The sequence below is a fragment of the Amblyomma americanum genome, chromosome 3 (assembly GCF_052857255.1).
Source record: "Amblyomma americanum isolate KBUSLIRL-KWMA chromosome 3, ASM5285725v1, whole genome shotgun sequence".
NCBI lineage: Eukaryota > Metazoa > Arthropoda > Arachnida > Ixodida > Ixodidae > Amblyomma > Amblyomma americanum.
In genome coordinates, this window is record NC_135499.1 from 155,973,162 (window position 1) to 155,996,129 (window position 22,968).

The 22,968-nt window shown below is 47.9% G+C and overlaps 2 protein-coding genes across 3 annotated transcripts; both read left to right on the plus strand.

Annotated features, from left to right (window-relative positions):
* The first annotated feature begins 2,600 nt into the window (after positions 1-2,600).
* LOC144124192 (neprilysin-2-like) lies at positions 2,601-5,995 on the plus strand. The gene is made up of 2 exons (XM_077656843.1): positions 2,601-4,844; positions 5,752-5,995. Exons 1-2 carry the CDS (start codon positions 2,635-2,637, stop codon positions 5,993-5,995), a joined length of 2,454 nt encoding a protein of 817 aa, XP_077512969.1. The 5' UTR covers positions 2,601-2,634.
* Positions 5,996-9,053: 3,058 nt separating this feature from the next.
* On the plus strand, positions 9,054-22,691 carry LOC144125238 (uncharacterized). 2 transcript variants are annotated; one of them, XM_077658457.1, is made up of 8 exons: positions 9,054-9,184; positions 10,746-10,880; positions 11,301-11,408; positions 11,607-11,798; positions 14,381-14,434; positions 18,763-18,902; positions 19,574-19,603; positions 21,940-22,679. In XM_077658457.1, exons 1-7 carry the CDS (start codon positions 9,064-9,066, stop codon positions 19,601-19,603), a joined length of 780 nt encoding a protein of 259 aa, XP_077514583.1. In that variant the 5' UTR covers positions 9,054-9,063; the 3' UTR covers positions 21,940-22,679. The 2 variants fall into 2 exon arrangements, with proteins under 2 accessions (XP_077514583.1, XP_077514584.1); XM_077658458.1 differs by lacking the exon at positions 19,574-19,603 and having other exon boundaries at positions 21,940-22,691.
* Positions 22,692-22,968: the final 277 nt, after the last annotated feature.

The following is a 22,968-nucleotide window of genomic DNA, read 5'->3' on the forward strand; positions in this document are numbered from 1 at the left end:
CTAGACACGGTTAATAGTATCGGGCAGCGTGTTTACAGCGAACTGATGCAGTTGTAAAATTTCACCTGCCTGTTTGCCCACGCTCAGGAGTCTTGTTTTCCTTCACGTCCACTCTTGTGGCAGCACTGGCTTTCGGCGAACGGCGCTCGGTACACAGGCGCAGCAACTATCATCATCAGTGCGAATTATGGTCTGGAAGCTCTGTAAGTGACAAACGTTGAATCCTTCCCTTTGTCCCGCCTTTTTCAAGCGAAAGCTTTACTGGCCGCGAACTTGCTATTTCGCCGTCGCGGTGATCCGAGGAGGCACATGACGTCACAACGCGTGAATCGCAGCGGATATTGCTCTCTCTCTCTCTCTTGCTCCCTAGTCACTACTGCGCATGCGCCACTAGTAGCATAGAGCCACAGGTGTTCCACCGCTGCGCAGCGCCGTGCCTTTCCTCAAAATTTAATCCAACTTTCAATTTTCAGTTTTTTCTTCTTTCAACCCAATTATTATTTCAATTATTATTTCTTCTTTCAACCCGCAGCGGTGGCTGAGTGGTTAGGACGCTCGGCTACTGATCCGGAGTTCCCGGGTTCGAACCCGAACGCGGCGGCTGCGTTTTTATGGAGGCAAAACGCTAAGGCGCCCATGTGCTGTGCGATGTCAGTGCACGTTAAAGATCCCCATGTGGTCGAAAATATTCCGGAGCCCTCCACTACGGCACCTCTCTCTCCCTTTCTTCTTTCACTCCCTCCTTTATCCCCTCCTTTAAGGCGCGGTTCAGGTGTCCAACGATATATGAGAGATACTGCGCCATTTCCTTTAAAAAACATTATTATTAATATTCTTTCCCTCCCTCCTTTATCATTTTCCTTAACACGACTTCAGGTGTCCAACGATATATGAGACAGATACTGCACCACTTCCTTCCCCAAGAACCAATTGTCATTATTATTTTTTATTTCAGTTCCCGGGTTCGAATCCGACCGCGGCGGCTGCGTTTTTATGAAGGCAAAACGCTAAGGCACCCGTGTGCTGTGCGATGTCAGTGCACGTTAAAGATCCTCAGGTGGTCGAAACTTCCGGAGACCTCCACTACGGCACCTCTTTCTTCCTTTCTTCTTTAACTTCCTCCTTTATCCCTTCCCTTACGGCGCGGTTCAGGTGTCCAACGAAATATGAGAGATACTGCGCGCCATTTTCTTTAAAAACGATTATTATTATTATTCTTTCCCTCCCTCCTTTATCCTTTCCTTTACGGCGCGGTTCGGGTGTCCACCGAGATATTTGAGACGGTTACTGCCCCGCTATCCTCTCTTCCTGTCCCCTCACCTCTTTCATTTCATTTCTCCATTCTGCCTGCTATCCTTTATTTCCGCTGCCCCAGCTCAGGTGCTTCAGTATCGATGGGATATGCCGGGGCTAGCAAAAATCTTTTCCTTCCTTTTTTATTATTTTAATTAAAAAAAACCACTTACTACTACTTACTGTGCCATCTCCTTTCTTCAAAACCAAACAAGACAAGCGAGCCGCCGGCGTTCATTGAGCTCATTTGCGTTGACAACTTTGCAAAGGCCATTCATTTTCACGAAAGGAAAGGCGCACAACCGGCTCCGTGGGTCGGTGGAGAATGATAATAATTGGTTTTTTGGGGAAAGGAAATGGCGCAGTATCTGCCTCATATATCGTTGGACACCTGAAGCGCGCCGTAAGGGAAGGGATAAAGGAGGGAGTGAAAGAAGAAAGAGGTACCGTAGTGGAGGGCTCCGGAATAATTTCGACCACCTGGGGTTCTTTAACGTGCACTGACATCGCACAGTACACGGGCCTCTAGAATTTCGCCTCCATCGAAATTCGACAGCCGCGGCCGGGATCGAACCCGCGTCTTAAGGGTATATGACGCGATATCTTAATGGTTAACAAGGTAACCATGTGGGCTAGTTGGTGTATTTCAGACATAATTCACCGGCGAAAGTACGAGACACCAGAAGACACCAGCCTAATGGGTTAATGCCCATATATGCAGAATTCAATGGTCATTCTCTACTTAACTTTCATACATTGCTGAGGACTAACCATTCCTGGTGCAGTGGTGCAAGGGTTAAACGATGCGCCACTGTCCTGCGATGGCAGACGCTGACATCAGTGGGACTTGTACGGCCCAGGTTGCTCTTCCTGAGAGATCAATTATGAATTTAACTGCAACCTGTCACGGTGGGCGGTTTTCTCACAATCCGGTGGCCAGGTTATGACGCCGCAATGTTACGCGACCTAGGCGGCCCACCTGCCTCCTAGGTTGTTTCTTTGGGGATTTTCGTGGATTTTTCGCTAACGGTCCACGACGCCGACGACGCCGGATTTCAAAAGCGCAGAAGTTTGCTCAGGTTCCTGCAAGATAGTTACCTACACAACTTAATATAGCATATACAGGCAGCCCAAACTATGCCTCATGGAAAGTGTGAATTCAAAAAAGAACTATGCTCGAAAAGTGTTCCCTGTGAAATTTACGCGTGGCTAGCGAGCACCACCACCATTGCCAAGATACTGAGGCACGTGCTGCACGCGACACGTTGGCAATAGAAGAAGAAAAGCACGAAGGCGACCGACGGCTTTCGGCGCAAGAGCCTGAAACACGTCGTGCACGCTATGCGCCCGCCTCTTCGCCTGACTCTGTCCAGCCGGGACACAACCGACGAGAGCTTTTACTATCCACGACGCTTCTACGAGCGAACCGAGGACTACGCGTCGAGAAAGGTTGACTACGTCCTCCTCTTCGTGTTCGTCTTCACCGTCGTGCTCCTGCTGGCCGCCTTCGTCCGCAGCTTCCCCGAAAAGCCCGGCCACAGCGATGCGCAGCATCTTCCGGGATTGGCCGCCAAGTTCCAGTCTCCTCCCCCAAAATATTTATTCACGGTCACCACAGCCAGCACCAAACGAGTCACGCCACGACGGCGTGTGCCAGCTGGAACCACACCCAGCAGCGCTGCTACTCAGCTACCACTTGGAGAGACTACAGAAGACACTGCAGCCACTGCTGAATCGCTCAAGCATACGGATGCCACAATCCCCGCTGTTGAATCCGAGACCATCCATGAGCTCTCATCGCAACCTTGGGTATCGGCGAGACCTTCCACCCGTTTCTGCCACGGTATCGGTTGCCGGCAGCTAGCAGAAGAACTGGAGGCACTGCTCGACCACAGCGTGGACCCGTGCAGCGATTTCTACCACCACGTGTGCGGCAAATGGCTCGCGAACCACAAGCCATCGAAAGGGTCTGCGTTAGTATCCACGCGAACGCTGCGCCTCAGAAGATACGAACACGTTCTCTTGGACGAGATGAAAAGTGGCACGGATGACGTATTCCTGGGGCGACCGCTGGAAATGTGGAAGACGTGCCGGCTCAAGCACGGAGAGCGTGACTCTACCGCTGCCTTCCAGAGCATTCTGCGCATGCACGGTCTTGGTGGCTTCCCTTTCAGAGACAATCACACGCGTGACGTGTCCGTGACTGCTGCTAGGGTCTTGGCACATTCGGCCATTCCCGCTTTGGCAGACGTCCAGATAACGAAGTACGCGCTCAGGAGAGGGAAGCCTGCTCAGTGGGTCATCAGGATAGGCCCTCCAAAGACACTGTTCCGAGAGTTTGTCCGGATGCGAGATGTCAACGCCAACTGGTTTCACTCGGCTGTGGAGAGAATGCACGGCCTCCGAGACATGGTACATCTGCTCAAGTTGGAACAGGCGCTCGTCGACTTGGCCGGCAAAGGGATGGCGGTGAACAATTATGTCGTGCAACCAGTGTCGGCTCTCCTCAGCACGCGCTACTGGAACTGGCTTCGGTACCTCAACACGGTGTTTCAGGGAATTTTCCACGTCCACAGTACCACCTTGGTCACAATAAAGGGCGACGCCTTTCACAGGACGCTGGTTGCGCTGATTGCTCGTTTCGGATCCAGTAGCATCCTTAACTACCTGGCCTTCAGAGTATACATCCGGTATTCGCCTTTTCTCAACTTCGTGGAGTTCATGGAACTTGCCCTTCTGGCCGGTGCGCGACTTCCCGGTTGGGAAGACGGTGATCCGGCCAAGGAAGCTGCGGACCTTCGTTGCCTGAGGGCACTTTCTGAGAGCATGCCCGAACCGTACGCGTACCTTTACTGGAACGCGCAGCTACGCAACCAGCGTCGCATCAGGGAATCAACGGACGCCCTCGCCGAAGATGTGATAGGGGAGGTCGTGCGTCGCGCCAAGGAATACTTGAACCTGACGTCGGCCGTGGCCAACAGGTTCCGGGACGAGTTGTTCAGGCTGCGAAGACAAGTCTTCGTGCCGAACTGGTTCAAAGATAGAGACTCGAGAGCCAAGTATGCCCGTCGCCTTCTCGAAAAAGGCAGCCACTCGTCCTTGTGGTCACTTCACGGTGCCATCGCATCCTCGGTTTCCAACAACTTCCAGAGGCTCAACAACGGCAGTTTTGAAACATTCTGGCAGGGATCACCGCTTCGCGACACACCCTGGCTCGACTTTGACAACGGTTGCTTAGCCATCCCTTCGGCGGCTGTCGATAGTAATTTGACCAAGGACGCCTTCTTCATTCGTCACATCCCCAGGCTGGGCTTAGATTTAGCGAGAGCAGCCTTCTCTCGTCTGACAGACTTGGACTCACTTTCGAAGCTGGGACCGCCAGGTTACGTGGCGCACCTTCGGTTAGAGTTGCTGTCCAGTTGTCTGCAGAAGCAGTTCTACGGGAACGCGTCTTCCAGCCAAGTGGCTACGCGAGAAGACGCCCGTGACCTGCTTGCTCTGCCGGTGGCCCTGGAGGTATTCCTGCAAGACGCCGCCCACGGCAGCCAAAAGTGAGTTCTCCGGAAAAAGGGCTAAAAAGGCAACATATCGAACAGACACGTGGCCAGAGAGGGAGGGCCGAGGGGACCCGGGGCTCTCCGATATCAAGTTTCGCCTTATCCTACCCCTTCTGGCAGTGCTCTCGTTGGGCTTGCACTACCCAGTTATCATCCCTACCCCTCCCCACCTCCCCGGCAGACAAAAGTATAAAAACCCTATAGACATGTGCTTGATGCCAAATAAAGCGTTTACGACAGACCCTATAGTCAAACACCATCAGCCACAAGAGTTCACAAGATGAGTGCTCTGGGAAAAAAAAAAATTGTTGCGACGCAGCCGTTGGTAGTGTGTGTGTGTGTGTGCGCGTGCGTGTGAGTGCGTGTGCGTGTGTGTGCGTGTGTGTGTGTGTGAGAGAGAGAGAGAGAGATTTGGGCAGCCGTCGCCGTAACTCATCCCAAAGCCTGCATGTGGTTGTTTTTCTTCTGCTTTCTAATCAGTCATCTTCAGCTAGTCCTCTTGACGTGCATAGTAGAGTCACTTTTTGCAAGCAAACACTGGGCACTAATTTCCTCGAAGCAGACTCCATCTATGCTGTGGTCATAGCAACGGGCAGCATAAGCCATTGAGTTCGATGACCAGCCAAGGCGTGTGTTGCTGTTTCTCCTGGTCGCACGAGGAATACATCAGCTCGATGGAAAATACGAGGCTTATAGCGTCTTTGGCGCATTTGCAGAACATGTATCCGTTGGTGTTGAGAGCAATAGCAAGACGCGCATCGTTTACATACCCCCAGAACACTTCCATGTGACTCCTGCCGCTGTGATGTGCCAGGCGGAGCGCGTTAGCCGTCGGCGCCAGTATACACAGGTGACGATTCGCACAACCAAATTGCTCCTCACGTTATCCGGCCTTTCGCAGGTTCAGGTTCCGCGCATCCCGAACCGGCGCCTACTCGACGGACCGACTGTTCTTCTACGAGTTCGCCCTGGACCGGTGCGAGTCGTACGACGACTCCTATTTCCACCTGCGCCTCCACCACGGCATCCGGTCTCCGGCACCGTTCTTCGTCAATGGACCGCTGCGCAATTTTGCGCCGTTCGCCAAGGCCTTCGGCTGTCCCCAGGGGTCGGACATGGTTGCAGCGAAAGCTTGCACTTTCTGAGGGCGCGTGGGATTGGTACAGTTGGGGATATGCTGGAAGTGGGAGGCGGGAGGTAGTGCGTTTCGCGATGCAGCGTCATTAGTTGCGTAGTGTGACGCGAATTTGTTTGCGCCAAAAGCGCTTTTATAGAAAGTTTTAAATGCCTGAGGCTCGCCGCATTGTGCATTGTTCGTACATAGACTACGTGTGCAATCAAGCAAATTTGTTTTAATCAGATCCATAAGGTTTTGTGTCATTGGTTGAGAGAGTAACCTGGTGCCAGGCGCTTTCTGTCGGGCCTGCGAAGGGTCGGTATATACTGTTTTAAACTAACGACTCTATGGTGGAACAGGATAGGCTCACTGCTTAACTTGGGCTTGCTCTGCGCTCACCAAATATATATATATATATATATATATATATATATATATATATATATATATATATATATATATATATATATATATATATATATATATATATATATATATATATATTGTATATATAGTTTGTATTGGGTTTGATGTACTGGTTTTGGCGTTAAAATGCGAAACGATGTCAGAATGTATTTCACCAACTCACTTGTGTTCATAAACCCCCCCACTTACGTATGAAGATTTTCCAGTCGATTTGCGAACAGCCGTGCAGGCGCGGAGGTTTAACGTGCCCCCGATAATTTATTTGAATGTGTGTGCTTGGAAGTGTAAAGGAGCGTTATGCCTCTCGTTAAAGTGGTAACACTCAGTAGAGTCTACAGACAATGTCCTTAGAAAGCAATACAATACTGCCACTGGTTCAATCGTGTCGCAAGCTACCTCGGCTGTCCTCTGGCAAGTCGCAGGCAGCTGCAAGAGTGTCTGTATTTGTCCATGTAAGGATTCCATATGGTTAAGCGACACATTAGTTTTTGCTTGAAACTCGTTTCAATGTAAAGGCAAAAGAAAGCCTGCGTTTGCTGATAGTATAGTCCTTCCACTCGCAAGCCTTAGTTACTATAGTTGCGGTTATTCTTGCGCAAAGAAAAAAAATGTGAGGCAAAGTAGGACTAGTGTCTTACCTGTCCGTGTAACAAGATGCCATATGGCTTAGAAAATGATCACTTTTCCTGACTAACTCTTTCCAGATTCCTTATATTATCGTACCTATGTTAAAATCTCATTTGAAAACAGCATGCATGTGTGCCTGTAACCAGCATAACACAAGAGGGCTGCTTATATAGCAGCGCTGTCAGAGAATGATACGGCCCCGGCTGCCCTTCCCTTCCCCAATCCCTTTTCCATTCCCAGAGCTATGATTTATTAAAGCAAAAAAGTTTGGCTACGAGGTATCAGCTTCTCTACCTTGACTACAGACATATTCTCTGCGTCCCATATGCTTCGCACATTCCTCAGTCAATCCCTGACCCTTATTCATTCCCTTTAGTTTTCTTCATTTCCTTTTTTTTAATACACTGGAGGCAGGACCCTGTCCACTCAACACTTCCATTGGCTGAGAGTACAACACTGGCCCAACGAAGCTCATCTGGGCCACCAACCGGCTCAAAACCTAAACAAAGCACGCTACACTACAAAACATTATGTGTGTTAAGAAATAATATATGGCGCTTGAGTTAAAAACAATTCTAGCCAAATAGACAGAATTCGATTCCACAAAAATTATGCGCGCATTTGTGTCGCACATGCCTACATTGTTGGTTAGCACAACGGGGGAGTGGCCAAGACACGCACAGGCGATGAAGTGCTGGAAACAGGAGCGTTTAGAGGAGGGGGGGAGTAGTAATAGAGTATAGGCTGACAGATTGGACGACGCAATGACAGGAGTTCTGTTAACTGGGAGGTCGAAGACTGGACTATGGCTTTATGTGCAAATTCGAATACAACGCATGCAATGTTTCAATTTCGCAAGTACAAGGTTTGTTTCTTTTCTTTTTGGCCCTTTAAGGCGTTCTGTACACGATTGTGTACATTGCAAAGTCACAGTTTTTTGTGACAGTGTGCTGCCTCTAACACTGATTTGTTTTTTTGCATACGAATCTAGAAGCATTGATATTGTTACTGGGGTGTATTTTCTTTATGTAGCTAGCTCAGTAAATATTATTTCACAAAAAATGGCAACTTTCCAGCACGCGCTTCAACACTGCCTAGAAGGCATATTTTGCCATTTTACGTAAGGTTTTTAGCGTTAAGTGCAGCTTCCAAAAAAATTTAAAAGATTGCAAAATCTTTATATTACCCAATCACCGAGTTCCAACAAGTAACAGGAAGCAGTAACCTTTCACCACCACAACTTGCGCATATACACAGATGAGCACAAAGCGCCTTGGATGAACTAAATGTGTGCTTCCGGTCAATGGACATCTGGGCATCTATAGCTGCACTCAGCAACGCATATTTATATTTGGGGGTCAATAGCCCGAGAGACAAGTATGCCCACAACACACTTTATCCTAGATCGAGAACCATCCCGCATGTTGACGGTGTAGAAAAAAATACAACGGATGAATGGAGTGTGGCAGTTACGCTTCACTTGTGAGTGAAGAAGTGAATGAAGAGATGTCTTCAGAACAGTGCTGCCACGCCAGTAAGACAATGCTGAACTAAAGGAGAACTCCGCTAGTATATATATCCACTCCATAAGGGCCAGCCACGCGTCGCTCAGCCTGGCGCGAATACATGTTATCAAGTGTAAGCTGTACTTACCGTATACTTCAAATCTCCGAAAGGCAATTCGATCGTTTTAAGAGGGAGGGATTATTCTGACTGACGATTGAGCGGTGGGAGGAAATGCTGTCAGCTCCGACCCGAAAGTTCAGCAGGAGCTGACCAAAAGGGGCAAGAGCGGCTGCAAGGTCCAATGGATTCAAAAGTTTTTCTATAAAAATGGCGAGTGACATTTCAAAGCGTTAAAATATGTACGGGCGCTGTAGACATGAATGAGAAACTGCCCATAAATAATACGCCTAGTAATAATATGAATCAGTTTCTAACCACCAAGTCAAACGAGCTTCTTCATTACCACGCTTGGTGATTGAGAACCGGAGCTACCATCATCATCGCCATTAAGCAGCCACTCAGTCTCGGAGCCGGCTGATGACGTCACTACGCTATCCACGGGCCGCGCGTGCACGTTGCGCGATCGCATCACGCGTGAACACTGGATTCTGTTCGACCGGCCGACACAACCGCGCCTCGGAGGATTCGAAGATGGCCGGTAAGAGGGCGACGGCATCTGCCGAAGGGGCAACTCCACGGCGGAACCGCCGCCGCTGTCGCGCCTGCTTTGCTGGCTCCGAGTTGCGCTACATACGATCGAGTAGCGCGGAACTGCATAGCCACAAGGTATATGGAGAGCCCTGAAGCTCCGGTGTATTTGGAATAGCACCACAAACTGCCTATTTTCGAACGAGATATTGAGAGCCGCGTTTATGATCTGCGCCGCCATGTCGTGGTATACGTCGACGGTATTGCGGTGGCTCATTCCCAACGCCGTGGGATCGAATCGCGTCTGCGGCGGCCGCATTTCGGTGGAGGCGAAATCATTCATGCCAGGGTGCTGGGTGATGTTAGAGCACGTTAAAGAACATTCGGTGGTAGAAATTAATCCGGAACCTTCCACTACGTACGGCGCGTCTCAAAGCTGACGTACAGGCTTGGGACATTAAACCTCACGTACACTCTAAACACAAATATGCCTGTACGGGTGTAAAAACAGAGTAAGCTGCCGTCTGCCGCACTCTCTTTTATAAAAGGGAGTGCGCTAGAGGGCAATTTACTCCATTTTTACTCCTTTCTGCTTAGAGTGTACACCGGCTGTGGCAAGGACCACCTCACCAATCTGCGTACTGTTCTGGATCGACTGAAGGAGGCGGGCCTCCAACCGAAGCTTTGAGAAATGCAAGAACATGGCACGTCGAGTTAAGTACCTTGGTCGTGTCACCACAGCTGCCGGAATTCCCAGCAGTCCATACAAAATACAGCGGTGATGGAATAACCCTGTTCTCGGGATCTCAAGGCTTTGCAGAGCTACATACGGCTGATTATAACGTGTATCGAAGGCTTCTGCAAATTCGTCTAGGGTGTTTCACCCGCTGAACCGGCTTGTGACTGCAAAGTCTCGTTGGGCATGGCATGCTGAACGCGAAGCTTCAGTCGCAGCCAGGAACTGCGTGCTGCCATCTGCTGCAGTGTTTGTGCAGGCTCTTCGGTGTGATAGTCCTTTTAGACGATAACAGCCATTTCTTGTCTTTGGACCAATATTTTCGGCACTAAAACATTAAAGGACACTTTATTGTCAAAATCTGAAAAATTCAATGCCACATATGTGTCATTTACGTTTTGCAAATGCGCATCCGGGGGCGACACTGTCTCTGTTCGAGGTGCAGTGGTCATTGACGATAGCAACTTTTGCATAATCTTGTGAATGCGCTCTCACGAATGTGTTAGCTGAAAGCTTTCCAAGCAGGTTAGTCTCAGACCTTAACAGTCGCAAGGCTGCTTTCCACCAAACGGGCTCTGGATGCGTTAACCTGTTAAGAGGGCATTTCTTTTTTCTTTTTTTACTCTTCCTTTGTTTACTGTTATTGTTAACGCAGAACTCCAAGTATGCTGCAGAATATGTCTACTGCACGGCTGTGCAGTTTCAGATCACAAGCGAAGTGGACTGGGGAGTTTCAAATAGCATGCAGCTGCAACGTGTATACTGCCCCATATTGCAGCGTATCCGAAGATGATCGCTTGCGCAGTTTATGTCTTTCGTGTCTGCGCCGTCTCAGGATACGACGATACGTGTCTCTCATCGACGCCCTTCTCGATCGATCCGGACAGTCTCGAGGAGGAAGACACTCCGGTGATGGGCAGCCCCGCGGTCTCGGTGACGCCGTCTTCGCGCGGCTCTCGTTCTTACGAGGGTGAGCGAAATTCTGCCTCTTGGTCGCAAGTTGTGCTCGTTCGCGAGGTAGCATGTGTAAAAGCGTGACCCGTTGTCATGTGACCTAACACAGTCGGTCACGTGATAAATTTAAATGGTCACTTCAATAGGCTACGAAGCCAATTATTTGCCTGTGAACCCTGAATTGGCAGTGGGTGCTGTGACCTACTGAGCCCCTTGCAAGTGATCCGCCATAGCCCTGGTGACGCAACATGACCTCCCCCTCCCCCAAGTACTGAAACGTACTGAAACTCGTGTAGCGTCAACACAACTTCAACTATTTTTGTTAAATTCTCGATAAGCGGCCTTCATCACGCGTATAATGTTAATCACGTGGGTCCATATTAGACTTGACGTCATGTTCTCGTCAGAGTCTCGTTGCTCTCTCCCTTTCGCGCAGCGGTGAGCAAGACTCCGGTCCGCCAGGTGATCAGCCCACCGCCCTTCTGGTGCCCGAGTCCCTGGTCGCCTTCGCACAGTGTCCCAGACCTCAGACGAGCCGCAGCCGGTATGCGCACCACACGAGGGGCCTAACCGCAGACAGAAATGCTTGAATGCGCAGTTTTAAAACATGACAAAGCGTAACATTGCACCTAAATGAACTTAATGCTCGTGTATAGCCAGCGTTTCACCGTAATTGTCAAAGTTACACATAGACGAGGAACGCCCACATAGCGCAGTTTCTCTCTGCACGTTTTGCTGGCAGGGGCGGCGATGGCGACGCCTTACTCGAGCCACCTAGCTGCGACGGGACCTGTGGCCGCCGGACAGGCTCGGGCCAAAAGCCCCTTCTGGGTGGCGTCGCCCGACAACGTGCAGCCGCAGGGACAGACGCAGTACGGCATCTCCGCACTTGACGGCGCTGCAGGCGGACAGCAGCAGCAACAGCAGCAGCACCGTGAGTGCTTTACTACACTGGAGTCTTTACGTCAGTATTCCGGATATAGTAAACGTGGAGGGTTACCGGCGGCCAGTTTGATTTGATCCCTTACTGAAGCAAACAATTCGTATCGGGGCGGTATACCCGTTGTCGGAGAGTTATTAAACTCTTACCGTCTTCGAAGCCATTGCGGGAATTTCATTCTCTCCTTGGTAAACTGTGCTCCTTCGCTCCCTTACGTCAACCCTCCGATTTCCTCTTACTAGTTTCCACTTTCCGAGGACTGGACACGCCTGGGCTGTTTGTAAACCCTACACATTTTAGGCAGCGTCCTCTTCTGGCAGTTGGAGGTCGTTACACAGAATAAGAATATGCTCTACCGTTTCTAACTTCCTACCCGCCGCGGTGGCTCAGTGGTTAGGGCACTCGGCTACTGATCTGGAGTTCCCGGGTTCGAACCCGACCGCGGCGGCTGCGTTTTTATGGAGGCAAAACGCTAAGGCGCCCGTGTGCTGTGCGATGTCAGTGCACGTTAAAGATCACCAGGTGGTAGAAATTATTCCGGAGCCCTGCACTACGGCAGCTCTTTCTTCCTTTGCTCTTTCACTCCCTCCTTTATCCCTTCCCTTACGGCGCGGTTCAGGTGTCCAACGATGTACGAGACATACTGCGCCATTTCATTTCCCCAGAAAACCGATTATTATTATTATTATTATTATTATTATTATTATTATTATTATTATTATTATTATTATTATTATTATTATTATTATTATTATTATTATTATTTATCGCATGCAGCAACAAGTGTGAAAATGCAGGCGCCATCTGCGAAATGGAGAGTCGGCTGCTGGTGGAGCCCTCAAACTTATCTGCCTCCGCGACATCCATGTTTTGAGCAGTGTTAAGCAGTTCGCCTGAATGTCGCACGTGGAGGCCAGCCAGAGAACCTGGACGCCTTAGATCAATGCCAGATTCCTTATATATGAGTAGTTCCGCAGCAGATATGATCAAAAGAGCTATGCCTAAAATAAAATGGCACAAGGCAAGGGAGCCATTCCCCATGCTGCTTTTCCCCTCTACACGCCACGCAATTCTGAGGCGTGCGCACTGAGTTTTCCGGAGTAAGAGATATCAGTACTAAGCTCTGCAAACTGGAGCGCGCTCATCACGTGCTAAACAAAGTTCTCATGTTTTTGTGTGACTTAGCTTCAGCACTGTTGAAGAAATTAAATCGCTACTATTCTGTCAACAAATCTTACGGCATCGTGCCCGCCCGCAATTACCGTTCCTTTTTGTGCGATGCCAAGACCGCGCGTCGACTGGAAAGGGGGCTGCTATTCATAGCTAGTTGATTGGCTGTGCTGCGTATATCAAGAAAATACAGCGGAGTTGTGATCACCCGAAAAATCCAAGCCAAGGGGCTGCAAATGAAACCAGATAACCCTTCTTGCGCATAATGCAGCGCCAAAGTTACCCGCCGCGGTGGCTCAGTGGTTAAGGCGCTCGTCCGCTGAGCCAGAGCACCTGGGTTCGAATCCGACCGCGGCGACCGCGTTTCTATAAAGGCGAAACGCAAAAGGCGCCGGTGTGCTGTGCGATGTCAGTGTACGTTAAAGATCCCCAGGTGGTCGAAATTATTCCAGAGACCTCCACTACAGCACCTCTTTCTTCTTTCACTTTCTCGTTTATCCTTTCCCTCACGTCGCGGTTCGGGTGTGCACCGAAATATGTGCGACAGTTACTGCGTCATTTCTTTTCCTTAAAAACCTTTTTTTTTAGCGCCGAAGCCGCTGCTGGTTCCCTTTAAAAAAGCGCTTTACTTTCGGCTTGTGCAGGTTTGCTTTTCGTTTCTTTTTTGACAAAAAAAAAAACAATTCCGTTTTGAGGAAAAGAAAGGCGCAGTGACTGTCTCAGTTCTCAATGGACACATCTACCGCGTCGCGAGGAAAGGGAGGGAGCGAAAGAAGGGAGAGAGAGGCGCCGTAGTGGAAGGCTCTGAATTAATTTCGACCAACTTTGCGCTCGTCTACTGAGCCGGAGTACCCGTGTTCGAACCCAGCCGTGGCGGGCGCTTTTTGATGGAGGCAAAACGGAATGGGCTCCCGTGTGCTGTGCGATGTCAATGCATGTTAAAGACTCCCCGGTGGTATAATTTATTCCGGAGCGCTCCATTATGGCACCTCTTTCTTTCCTTCCATCACTATCACCTTCCTCCCTTCCTTCACGGCACGGTTGAGTTGTCCACCGAGAACTGAGAAAGTTACTGCGCCATTTTCTTTCATCAAAACCAATTTTGATTTTTTTTCTTTCGCTCCCTTCTTTATTCCTTCCCTTACGGCGCGGTTCAGGTGTCCGCCGATATGTGAGACAGATACTGCGCCATATCCTTTCCCCAAAAACAAATTCTCAATTCCCTCTCAATTTTAATAAAATGCCAGGTCTTACATATTCGGCGCAGAATTGTCCTAGCTTTTATTTCTTAATTTTGGCGAATGTGTGCACATTTTATGAAGTGTATAGCCTATTTGCTACGCTTAATTTAATGACACATTTTACACAGGGAGTAGGCGGAGATAAAGCTCTTTTTTTTCCCTCAGCCCCTGGATCTGGAGACAGGCAAGACCGAGCCATCCGCAACCGCGAGGCCACGGGTGAGGATGTTCATTTCAAATTTTCGACGTAAATTTATACACAACGAAAATACTGCGCATGCTTTTTATGCCGTTCCGAAGAGGCATACTGTACAGAAGCGATAGTCAGCCGTGTACAAGGTAGCCCAATGAGGGCGTGTATTAATAGTGTCCGTTGACGAATGATAGCGCCGGAATAACTCGTCGATTCTAACTTAATTTAATTCTATCCTTTTTTTCGCCCTTCCTCATTAACTGTTACTTTGTGCACCACTACACCAGCGACGTGGTGTCGCTCGAACTAATCACGAAGTTCCAATGACGTCGCTCCAACCAATCCCGGTCTGGCATGCGTACAGGCGTGCCGTGGGAGGCCGGTTTGCTGCCTAAAAATATCACCATCGTTTGTTTTTTTGTTGGCTTTTCCTGTAGCACTGCTTCATATTTTTTTATTGTTTCTGATGCAACACTTCCAATTTGAACTCGGCATAAACGCTAAGGCGCCCGTGTGCTGTGCGATGTCAGTGCACGTTAAAGATCCCCAGGTGGTCGAAATTACTCCGGAGCCCTCCAAAACGGCACCTCTTCCTTTCTTATTTCACCCCTTCCGTTATCCCTTCCCTTACGGCGCGGTTCAGGTGTCCGCCGATATATGAGACAGATACTGCGCCATTTCCTTTCCCCCAAAACCAATTATTATTATTATTATTATTATTATTATTATTATTATTATTATTATTATTATTATTATTATTATTATTATTATTATTATTATTATCATTATTATCGGCCAATAGCAGATTGTTCTCTAGGTTATCTTTTGTGCGATATTAAGGTTACAGGTTCGAAGGCAGCACTCGGTGTGTCGCAAAAAGCACAGAAGGTTCAGACAGACGAGCGCAGAAAAAAGGAAAGGCACGAAAAGCGCCTTATCTGAGCTTGCCTAAAAGCCCACATGACACCATCCTGTATTGTTGGCTTCGGCGAATACATTTAAAGAGAAGTGGAATGGTTTTCTTTTTGTGAATTTCAGATGATTCAAGGATTCGAATGTATCAAGCTTCAGGGTGAAGCGTGTTAAGTAGTTTTGCGCAAGCATTTAAATTGGTGACGTAGTCTCCGAATAAAACAGCGATGTTCAGGCTTCTCCTCATTACTTACAAGAAGTGCGGAGAAACTCGTGGTGATGTTGATGTGATGTTGATGTCATTCTTGCCGAAATTTCTGGTTTCCGCTGCCATAGCGCACATGCTGCCGTGCGTCGTCCGACGACACCAAACAACGCTTCATAGGCTTTAAAGGCCTTCGATGGCTTTGGTTTTCTTTCTTGACGCAACCGTGTCTTCGCTGTAAACGTAGCGCCGCCGTACATGACATCATTGCGGCCCCTGCCCGGAGTTATGCGCTGCGAAGAAGCCTGAGCGCCTCCGCATCTTTATTTGTCGATTACGTCACTATTTAAAATGTTAACGCAAACATGCTTCGCATTCTTTACCTGCCAGTTTTCCATATTCGACCCCTTTAAGCTCGTCGGAATATAAACCTCTTCAGTTGCCCTTAAAACCAACATAAGCAAACAAAGCAAAAGCAGCACGCCAGCGTGAGCAGCAGTGCACACACTATATGCAAGTTGTGTCATGCATTTAGCAACGGCTAACGTGAGGTCAACTATACACTGAAAAAAAAAAAAGAAGAGGAGTACAAATATACTCCATACGGAAGTTATTTGCTTCGCTGCATTACTTAGCAATCTAACAGACAAAGCACGCTTTACAGGGGCACTTCAGTAATGCTGGACTCGCGCCACTTTCTGAAGCATGGTCTAGGAAGCCCACTACCGCTGTTGTTGTTTTTTTTTTTTTTTGGGGGGGGGGGGGGTAAGAGAACGTTAATAGCGTTGCCACGGCCGTAGAAATAAAAATTTTTATTCTTGAAATTTTCTGTAAAATTTCACCGCATGAAATGTCAATGAGTATGGAAGCTTGGTTATGCGCGACGCCATCCTTCGTGCAATCATAGATTGCCGGCAATTTGGCATCAACAGGTTGCGTGATCTGTCCAGCAGTACACTAAACAAAATGGCACTCCAGGACGTATCGTTTCGTCAAATTGTGGTCATAAAATTTCTCGTCGAAAAGAAAATTTCATTCGCGGAAATTTATGAAATCCAACAGCATACTGCATAGGCTTACTGCATGCATGAGCTCGAGCAGTTTTAAGATAGTACAGAGAATTTAAAAACGGCCGGAGAAGCATTAAAGATCAGTTACGAAGTGGTCGAACAGCCGCGACAGAAAAACCAACAATTAGACATTTTATGTACACATCCCAGAAGAGAGGCGAGTAACAATAAATGAAGTATCAATAATGTTTTGAAAGAGAGCACAGTGCTGTTCAGGAGATGAGTAAAAGCTCAGGTTACCAGAATTATTTGTATCAACGGCTTTCTATGGCTGACAAAGTTCAGTGCGAAACTGTCAGTTCACTCAGTTCAACGGGCAGTTCAGTCAACGTTTCCAACGAAATCAAAAAGATTATGCATTATGACAGGTGATGAAAGCCGGCTTCACCGTTTTGAGCATCGAACGAAACTAGAGAGTACGGAATGTCGCCACTGAAGCTGTCCGTCAACAAAAAGGCACAAAATGTGCCGTCAGCTGCCAAAGTCATGGCCGCGGACTTCTGGGAACAGGAATTAAGGTCTCAGTTCGGTTTATTTCCTTCAGCCTGGGCGAAACACAAATTCTGCTCAATGCGTCCCAGCACCGAAGAAACTCCCCATGGCGTGATAAGTGACCTACAAAAAAACTCATGCTTCTCGCTTAACACTGGAGAAACTGGACATAGTGAGGTTGGAAAATCTTCCGGACCCGCCTTAGAGCCTTCACCTCGTTCCATCTGACTTCCACCTTTCCGGATATCAGAACGATAAAATGCGAGGTCGAAGTTCCGGGACACCACCAGCGATCCTTGCAGCACTGCGTCATTGCGTCCACAATGCTGGAATGGAGATCCATCATAGGGGTATTTTCAAGCTTCTAAATCGACGGGATAAATGTGTGCGGTAAAATGGAAACTTGGTGAAAGAACGATAATTAGTGTGAAAAATAAAGTAGCAAAGCTTCGCTTTCCGGAATGCAGTGTCATGATTAGGCGAAAAGGAAACCTGCTTTAAGAAAGCTGTAATTTTTTTTTTTCAGAGTCTGTCTCGCTTGAGCGTAAGTACTGTGTGCGCCCTAATTTTCTTATAGTTTGAACTTTTAAGAGCTTAAAACAGTATACTATAGTTTGCGCATTCATTTAGATTTTCAAATTTTAATTGATTGCTGTGATTGGTCCAACTCCAGTAGCGTACTCTTTCTTAGCTCTTTTTTCTTTTCTTTTTTCAGACTCGAGGTAAGCTGTTCCCGTTTGCGAAAAATCGCGTGATCAGCTAACATGATTTTTTTTTCATGTAAGACGAGACAAGTGTGACCGCTCTCTGTGCTAACCGAATTCTGTCTTGCTCCTGCGTCTTTCTTGTATCGCTGAAGAAGACGAAATTACAGATGGAGCAGAGAATGAAAAGAGGGGGTTCGAATCCCTTCATGTCCTCATTTGCATACGCTATGTGCAATGGTTCGCATCACATAGACAACCCCTGATTGAGATGAACAGAAAGAAAAAAAACATTGTCTCGCACAACTAAGTCTTGTCTACGCCGACGTCGAACCTCGCGAGTGCGACGAGCGTCCTCCGCATCGCCCACAGCATTGCGGCACGGCAGCTGCTGCACCATCCGCGCGCACTGGTTTTTCGGTTTGTTATTTTATTTCCCCCGCCACCCGCAGAGGGGATCCGCAGCCGCTCGGTCGGAGACGAATAAACACAGAACCGGATAGAGAGGATCATATGGCCGATATACTTCGCGGCTCCGAGTAAGAGCGTCGTGCGGCAGTAGGGAGCCGCTCACTCTTCTTTCTATATCTATGTGATATGCGATCTCTCTCCGTTTTCTTTCTCTGCTGGCCGTTGCTATCGATGATCTTGGACGGACCTCATCCACGCGACTGCTCACACTGGACTCTGTAAAGCGCTGAACTAGGTTCGAAGTGACCAAAAATCCCTGCGAGGTCGACACTACTTTGGTTGTGCATTGCATGCTTACAGCCAGCAGCCTAGTCTTCCTCGCGACGGTTCTATTTCCGCTGCACCTGTTCTCGATAATATAAGTAATAATTATGGTTACATTCCAACTGTATTCGGTTTTGCATCCTGTCGCACATCACCACTGACTTTATCTGGCATCCGCCACTTGGAGAGGCCGATCCTAAGAGTGGAATGGAATCCGAGGAAGTGTGTTGCTGCAGCGCGCGCAGTAGCGGCTCGGTGGGCTCGTGGTGGCTGGTGCCCCTGGTGGTGCTGGGCGCCTGCGCCGGCCTCCTGCTGCTGGCCGTGGCCGCCCTGGGCACCACTTACACGTACCGCTCCGTCATCGCGCGAATCGCGGGTGAGCGCCTCTGTCTCATCTTAAGACGAGTAACCGATGACCGATTCGCATCGAAGTATTATAACCGACGCACCTTGCCAGCGCTGGTAATATGACGTCGAAACTTGGAGGTCAGTGATTAAAAACAGCTAGAAGTGAGGGTGTACAAGGACAGGGCAGCGAGCGATGGAAAGGGGAAAAATAGGCGTAGCGCTGACAGAAACCAGAGCCAGCGCGGATTAGATAAAACGAGCTTACTATATTACAGCTTATTAAGAAGAAAAACTGGACAGAGCAGGGCGTGTTATATGCGGAACTCAAAGGCGATGCTCTGCTAGAGTACCAGAATGGTTACAAAGATTGGAACGTTACAGAGAGCGGCAGAGAGCAGGACGGTGCCACGAGCTTTGAAAATTCTCTTGATAAAACTGGTGCATGTAAAAGCTCTCTCGAAGTGCTTGTTCCTGGCAAATGAGCGTGCTTGTTAGATAGCTTAATAGCGTAAAATTTAATGCCAGTCGGTAAGTCGTCATGAAACACTGTTCAAGAAAAGACTGTGCACAGAGGACCGAAAACGACAATTCGTGTTCTCGTGTTCACCCCTCCTTGTCATGTGACTTTTCATAGCACGCTTGTTTAACTGCTGCTCATTGTAAAAGTATGCTTCAAATATGACCCTTTTTTTCCCCCAGCTGCAGAGAAAGCTGCGACCAAACATATAGGTAAGGAAAGTGGCATCACACCGACTTTAATCTTTTTTTCGTTGCACATTACAAACGACTGGTAAGCACGGCCACAAGCAAGGATTATAGCGCTATTGTCGTGGCTCGCTACGAACGTGCATTTCGCATTCATTATTTCTGTAGCAGAAAGAGATCTTAACGGCAGCAGTGCTTGTGACAACAACCTTCTTACCTATGTTACTGTGTGTACATGTATGACCAGCTTCGCTCTACTGCATGTGTGCTTGTTTTGTTCCTTGTGAAGAATCTTTTGTTGGCGGGACCGAGTCATAGTTGTGTATACCATATCTTAAACCGTGCTTGTGAGACACAAATGCGATGTACGAGTGACAGTACGTCTACAATTAGTTGCAGCGCGAGCTTAATGGCGTCTATCCCGTTATAATGTCTAGTATGTTCTTGTTAATGACGTCACAAGTTTCGTTTCATAGCGTCCACGACGTATGTTCCAGTTCGTGACTCACAAGCGCCACTATAGCGAACTCGGAGGCTTGCAGCTGGGCGTCCACTGGTCAGAAAAGGGACAACTAAGTTAGACAGAGCTCTATGCACTGACTACAAAACGTCAACATGAGGGCACCTCCTGCAGCCATGGAGAACCAGTGGAAGCGCTTCCTCTGGCGCCAGCTGTTTTGCGGCGCCCTGCTGGATATGAGTGGCTATGAGCACTCCTATAGTCATTTCATTCACTGCCATAGGTGGCGCGACAATTTGCGAAGCTCCAAATATTGGATCGGTCAAGTTTGAATACCACATAAGTATCTGTATCTGCCCTGTGGTCAGCGTGCGCGGAAAATGGTTAGGACATCAGTTTAAACCTAAAGAAGAGCGCGACGACAAGGAAACTGCAGCAAAGGAAAGGCATGCACGATGTGTCCCTTGGTGATGTCTGTCATCTTCGCATGGTTCAAAATGACTAATATACATCATTTCGTTGAGTACGTCGTTCTGATGATGATGTCAGGTTAGGTTCTTCCCTCCGATTTCGGGCAACATGGTATAATTTATTTAGATAACCCACTCAACAAAATAATGAGTGTTTACGCGGGAAAGGCCAATGGCTTGCTTAATCGCAAAGCCGCCCGGATGACATGTGAGCTAGGTGGATATGTTGGAGGGCAGCTCCTACATAGCATTCCTAGCGGAGGTCTCGAAGCAGAGGTGTTTCGCAGTAAGTATTTGAAGCTTTTCTTCCTTTCGCAACCACACGTGCGTCCAAAAAACATCTAAATTGGCTTCTTTGACAAGCAGAATTCTCGACGCAATCTAGACTGCTCACGCTGATTGCTCGATTTGATTCGCATATATAGAATAAATCTTTGTAAGTCAAAGCTTTTCTCCAGCTGCATAGTTTTTAAAACAAATTGGGCAGGGCCCGGAAACTAGCCCTACTTCTGGCTAGAATCCTCCATCCCTTCATCCTCACGACACTGACACGGGTGTCCACTGATAATGGGACAGATACTCCGCCTTTCCTTTCCCTTATTTTCGTTCATCACTTTAGCCAATAGGAAAATTACAGGAACACAGCTATATATGGTGCCTCTTCCTCATTTTCTTCTTTCACCCCTTCCTTCATCATGGGGGGGGGGGGCACATAGGTTCGGGTGTCCATTGAGAATTGGGGCGTCCACCGAGATTAAGACCGTACTATACTGCACCTCTTTTCGGTTCTCCTTTTAGCCAACCACGAGATGTTATGGGCTTGGCTTGGGACGACGGCCAACATAGCTGCTATGAATAGTCGGATACAACTCAAACAGATACGAGATCCTTAATTCATTTCAGTGACTTACAACCGTGCTATTCAAATACTACCATTTTAGAGCGCACTAAGACATGGCCCAGAAAGGCAATATGTGCACGAGTGCTATCTTCCAAATAACTTTTTACGCACACTTTTTAAGTGCTGAAGTTTGTATTCTATTTAATAAAAACATGCGTAGCAATAAGTCATTCGGAAGGTAGAGCCCCTATGGCTCTTGCTTTTCTATACCTTACTTATCGTACCCTTCTTACAGCCGTACCATATGGTATGATCTTTTTGCATGTGCTGAAATGTCGTAAATAGGTATCCCCAGGCACAGCTTGCTGCTTAATAGTTGAATAGCTTCCAGATCATGGTTTTCTGTTACTAATGACATGAAACTGTTACTTATCCTAGCCAGAAAAAAAATTAACACCGCTGATCTCTTTTAATTTAAGAGTTTTGCAAAGTGCGCCGTTGTGTTCTCAGTCTAATTTGCATAGACAAAAGAGCGCGCAATTGTCTAAGCATTTACGTATACCATTGTCATTTTGCCTTGCGCTTCCAGCTCGACTGTTCGCCTAACTGAATTCAACACCGAGGATGTGGTGGCCGACCACTGCATGCAGCGGCCGACATCAGCCATGGTAGACGTCTCGGAGACATACCCCGTCGAGATTTCGGACCTGCACTGTGCTCGCGGCAACAGAGACCGAGAAAAAGAAAGGCGCGGCGAAGGACATACATGACGGAAGATTGTGACAAAAGCACCCGTGCAAGCATATGCAGGCTACCATCGCGGCACCCATGGCGGGCTTAAAGACTTGCATTTACGTGCTTCGTGAGATCCGGGAGCACTATAACTGTACGTAATACCTGAACAGCCTCGGTGCACGAAGAGTTTCGATCAGCAGCAAGAATCTGCGAGAAATTCGCCTCTTCGTCACGTGGTCTGGTTACCCTTGCCGTCATGCAGTTCATTCAAAACAGTGCCATTCTTGCAACGGACGCAGTTTAGACCAATGCCAATAGGCAACGCCACAAATCGGACACTTGTACCGCATCACCAAGATATAACATTTACGTGTAAGCCCAGGACACATTTGAAAAAGTTGAAGATTGGCAATTTATAAGTGTGTCAAGATTTTTGTACTTATGTCAAAGGCTAGTCCACGCAAACCTCTTCTCAGAAAATTATAACTTTTTTTTTCTGAAACTGCTTACACATTAAGCAGTAGCAACAGCTTAATGTGCTGTTCCAGAATAATATATTGAGGTTGTGGTCGTTGCAGTGAATTTATTAAACCAAAGTGCTTCACCTAGCTCGGTCCTCATGTCCTCCAACTTTTCAAGCAGCTTCCAACTGCTTGCACTCAGATCATATTTCTGACAAACATTTCAATTTTAGGGCATTATTAATGTAAAGGTCACTGGGGTTGATCTAGTTGGCCTCATAGCCAGGTGTAAAGCATTTTTTATGACTAGCCTAAACCAATGATGCCTGGCCCCTGTTCATGAGCACGATTAGTGAATTGAAACACAGTATGCATACTTTTATAAGTTAGTCGGTCACTCAACATGTGCTCATTTTCATAAA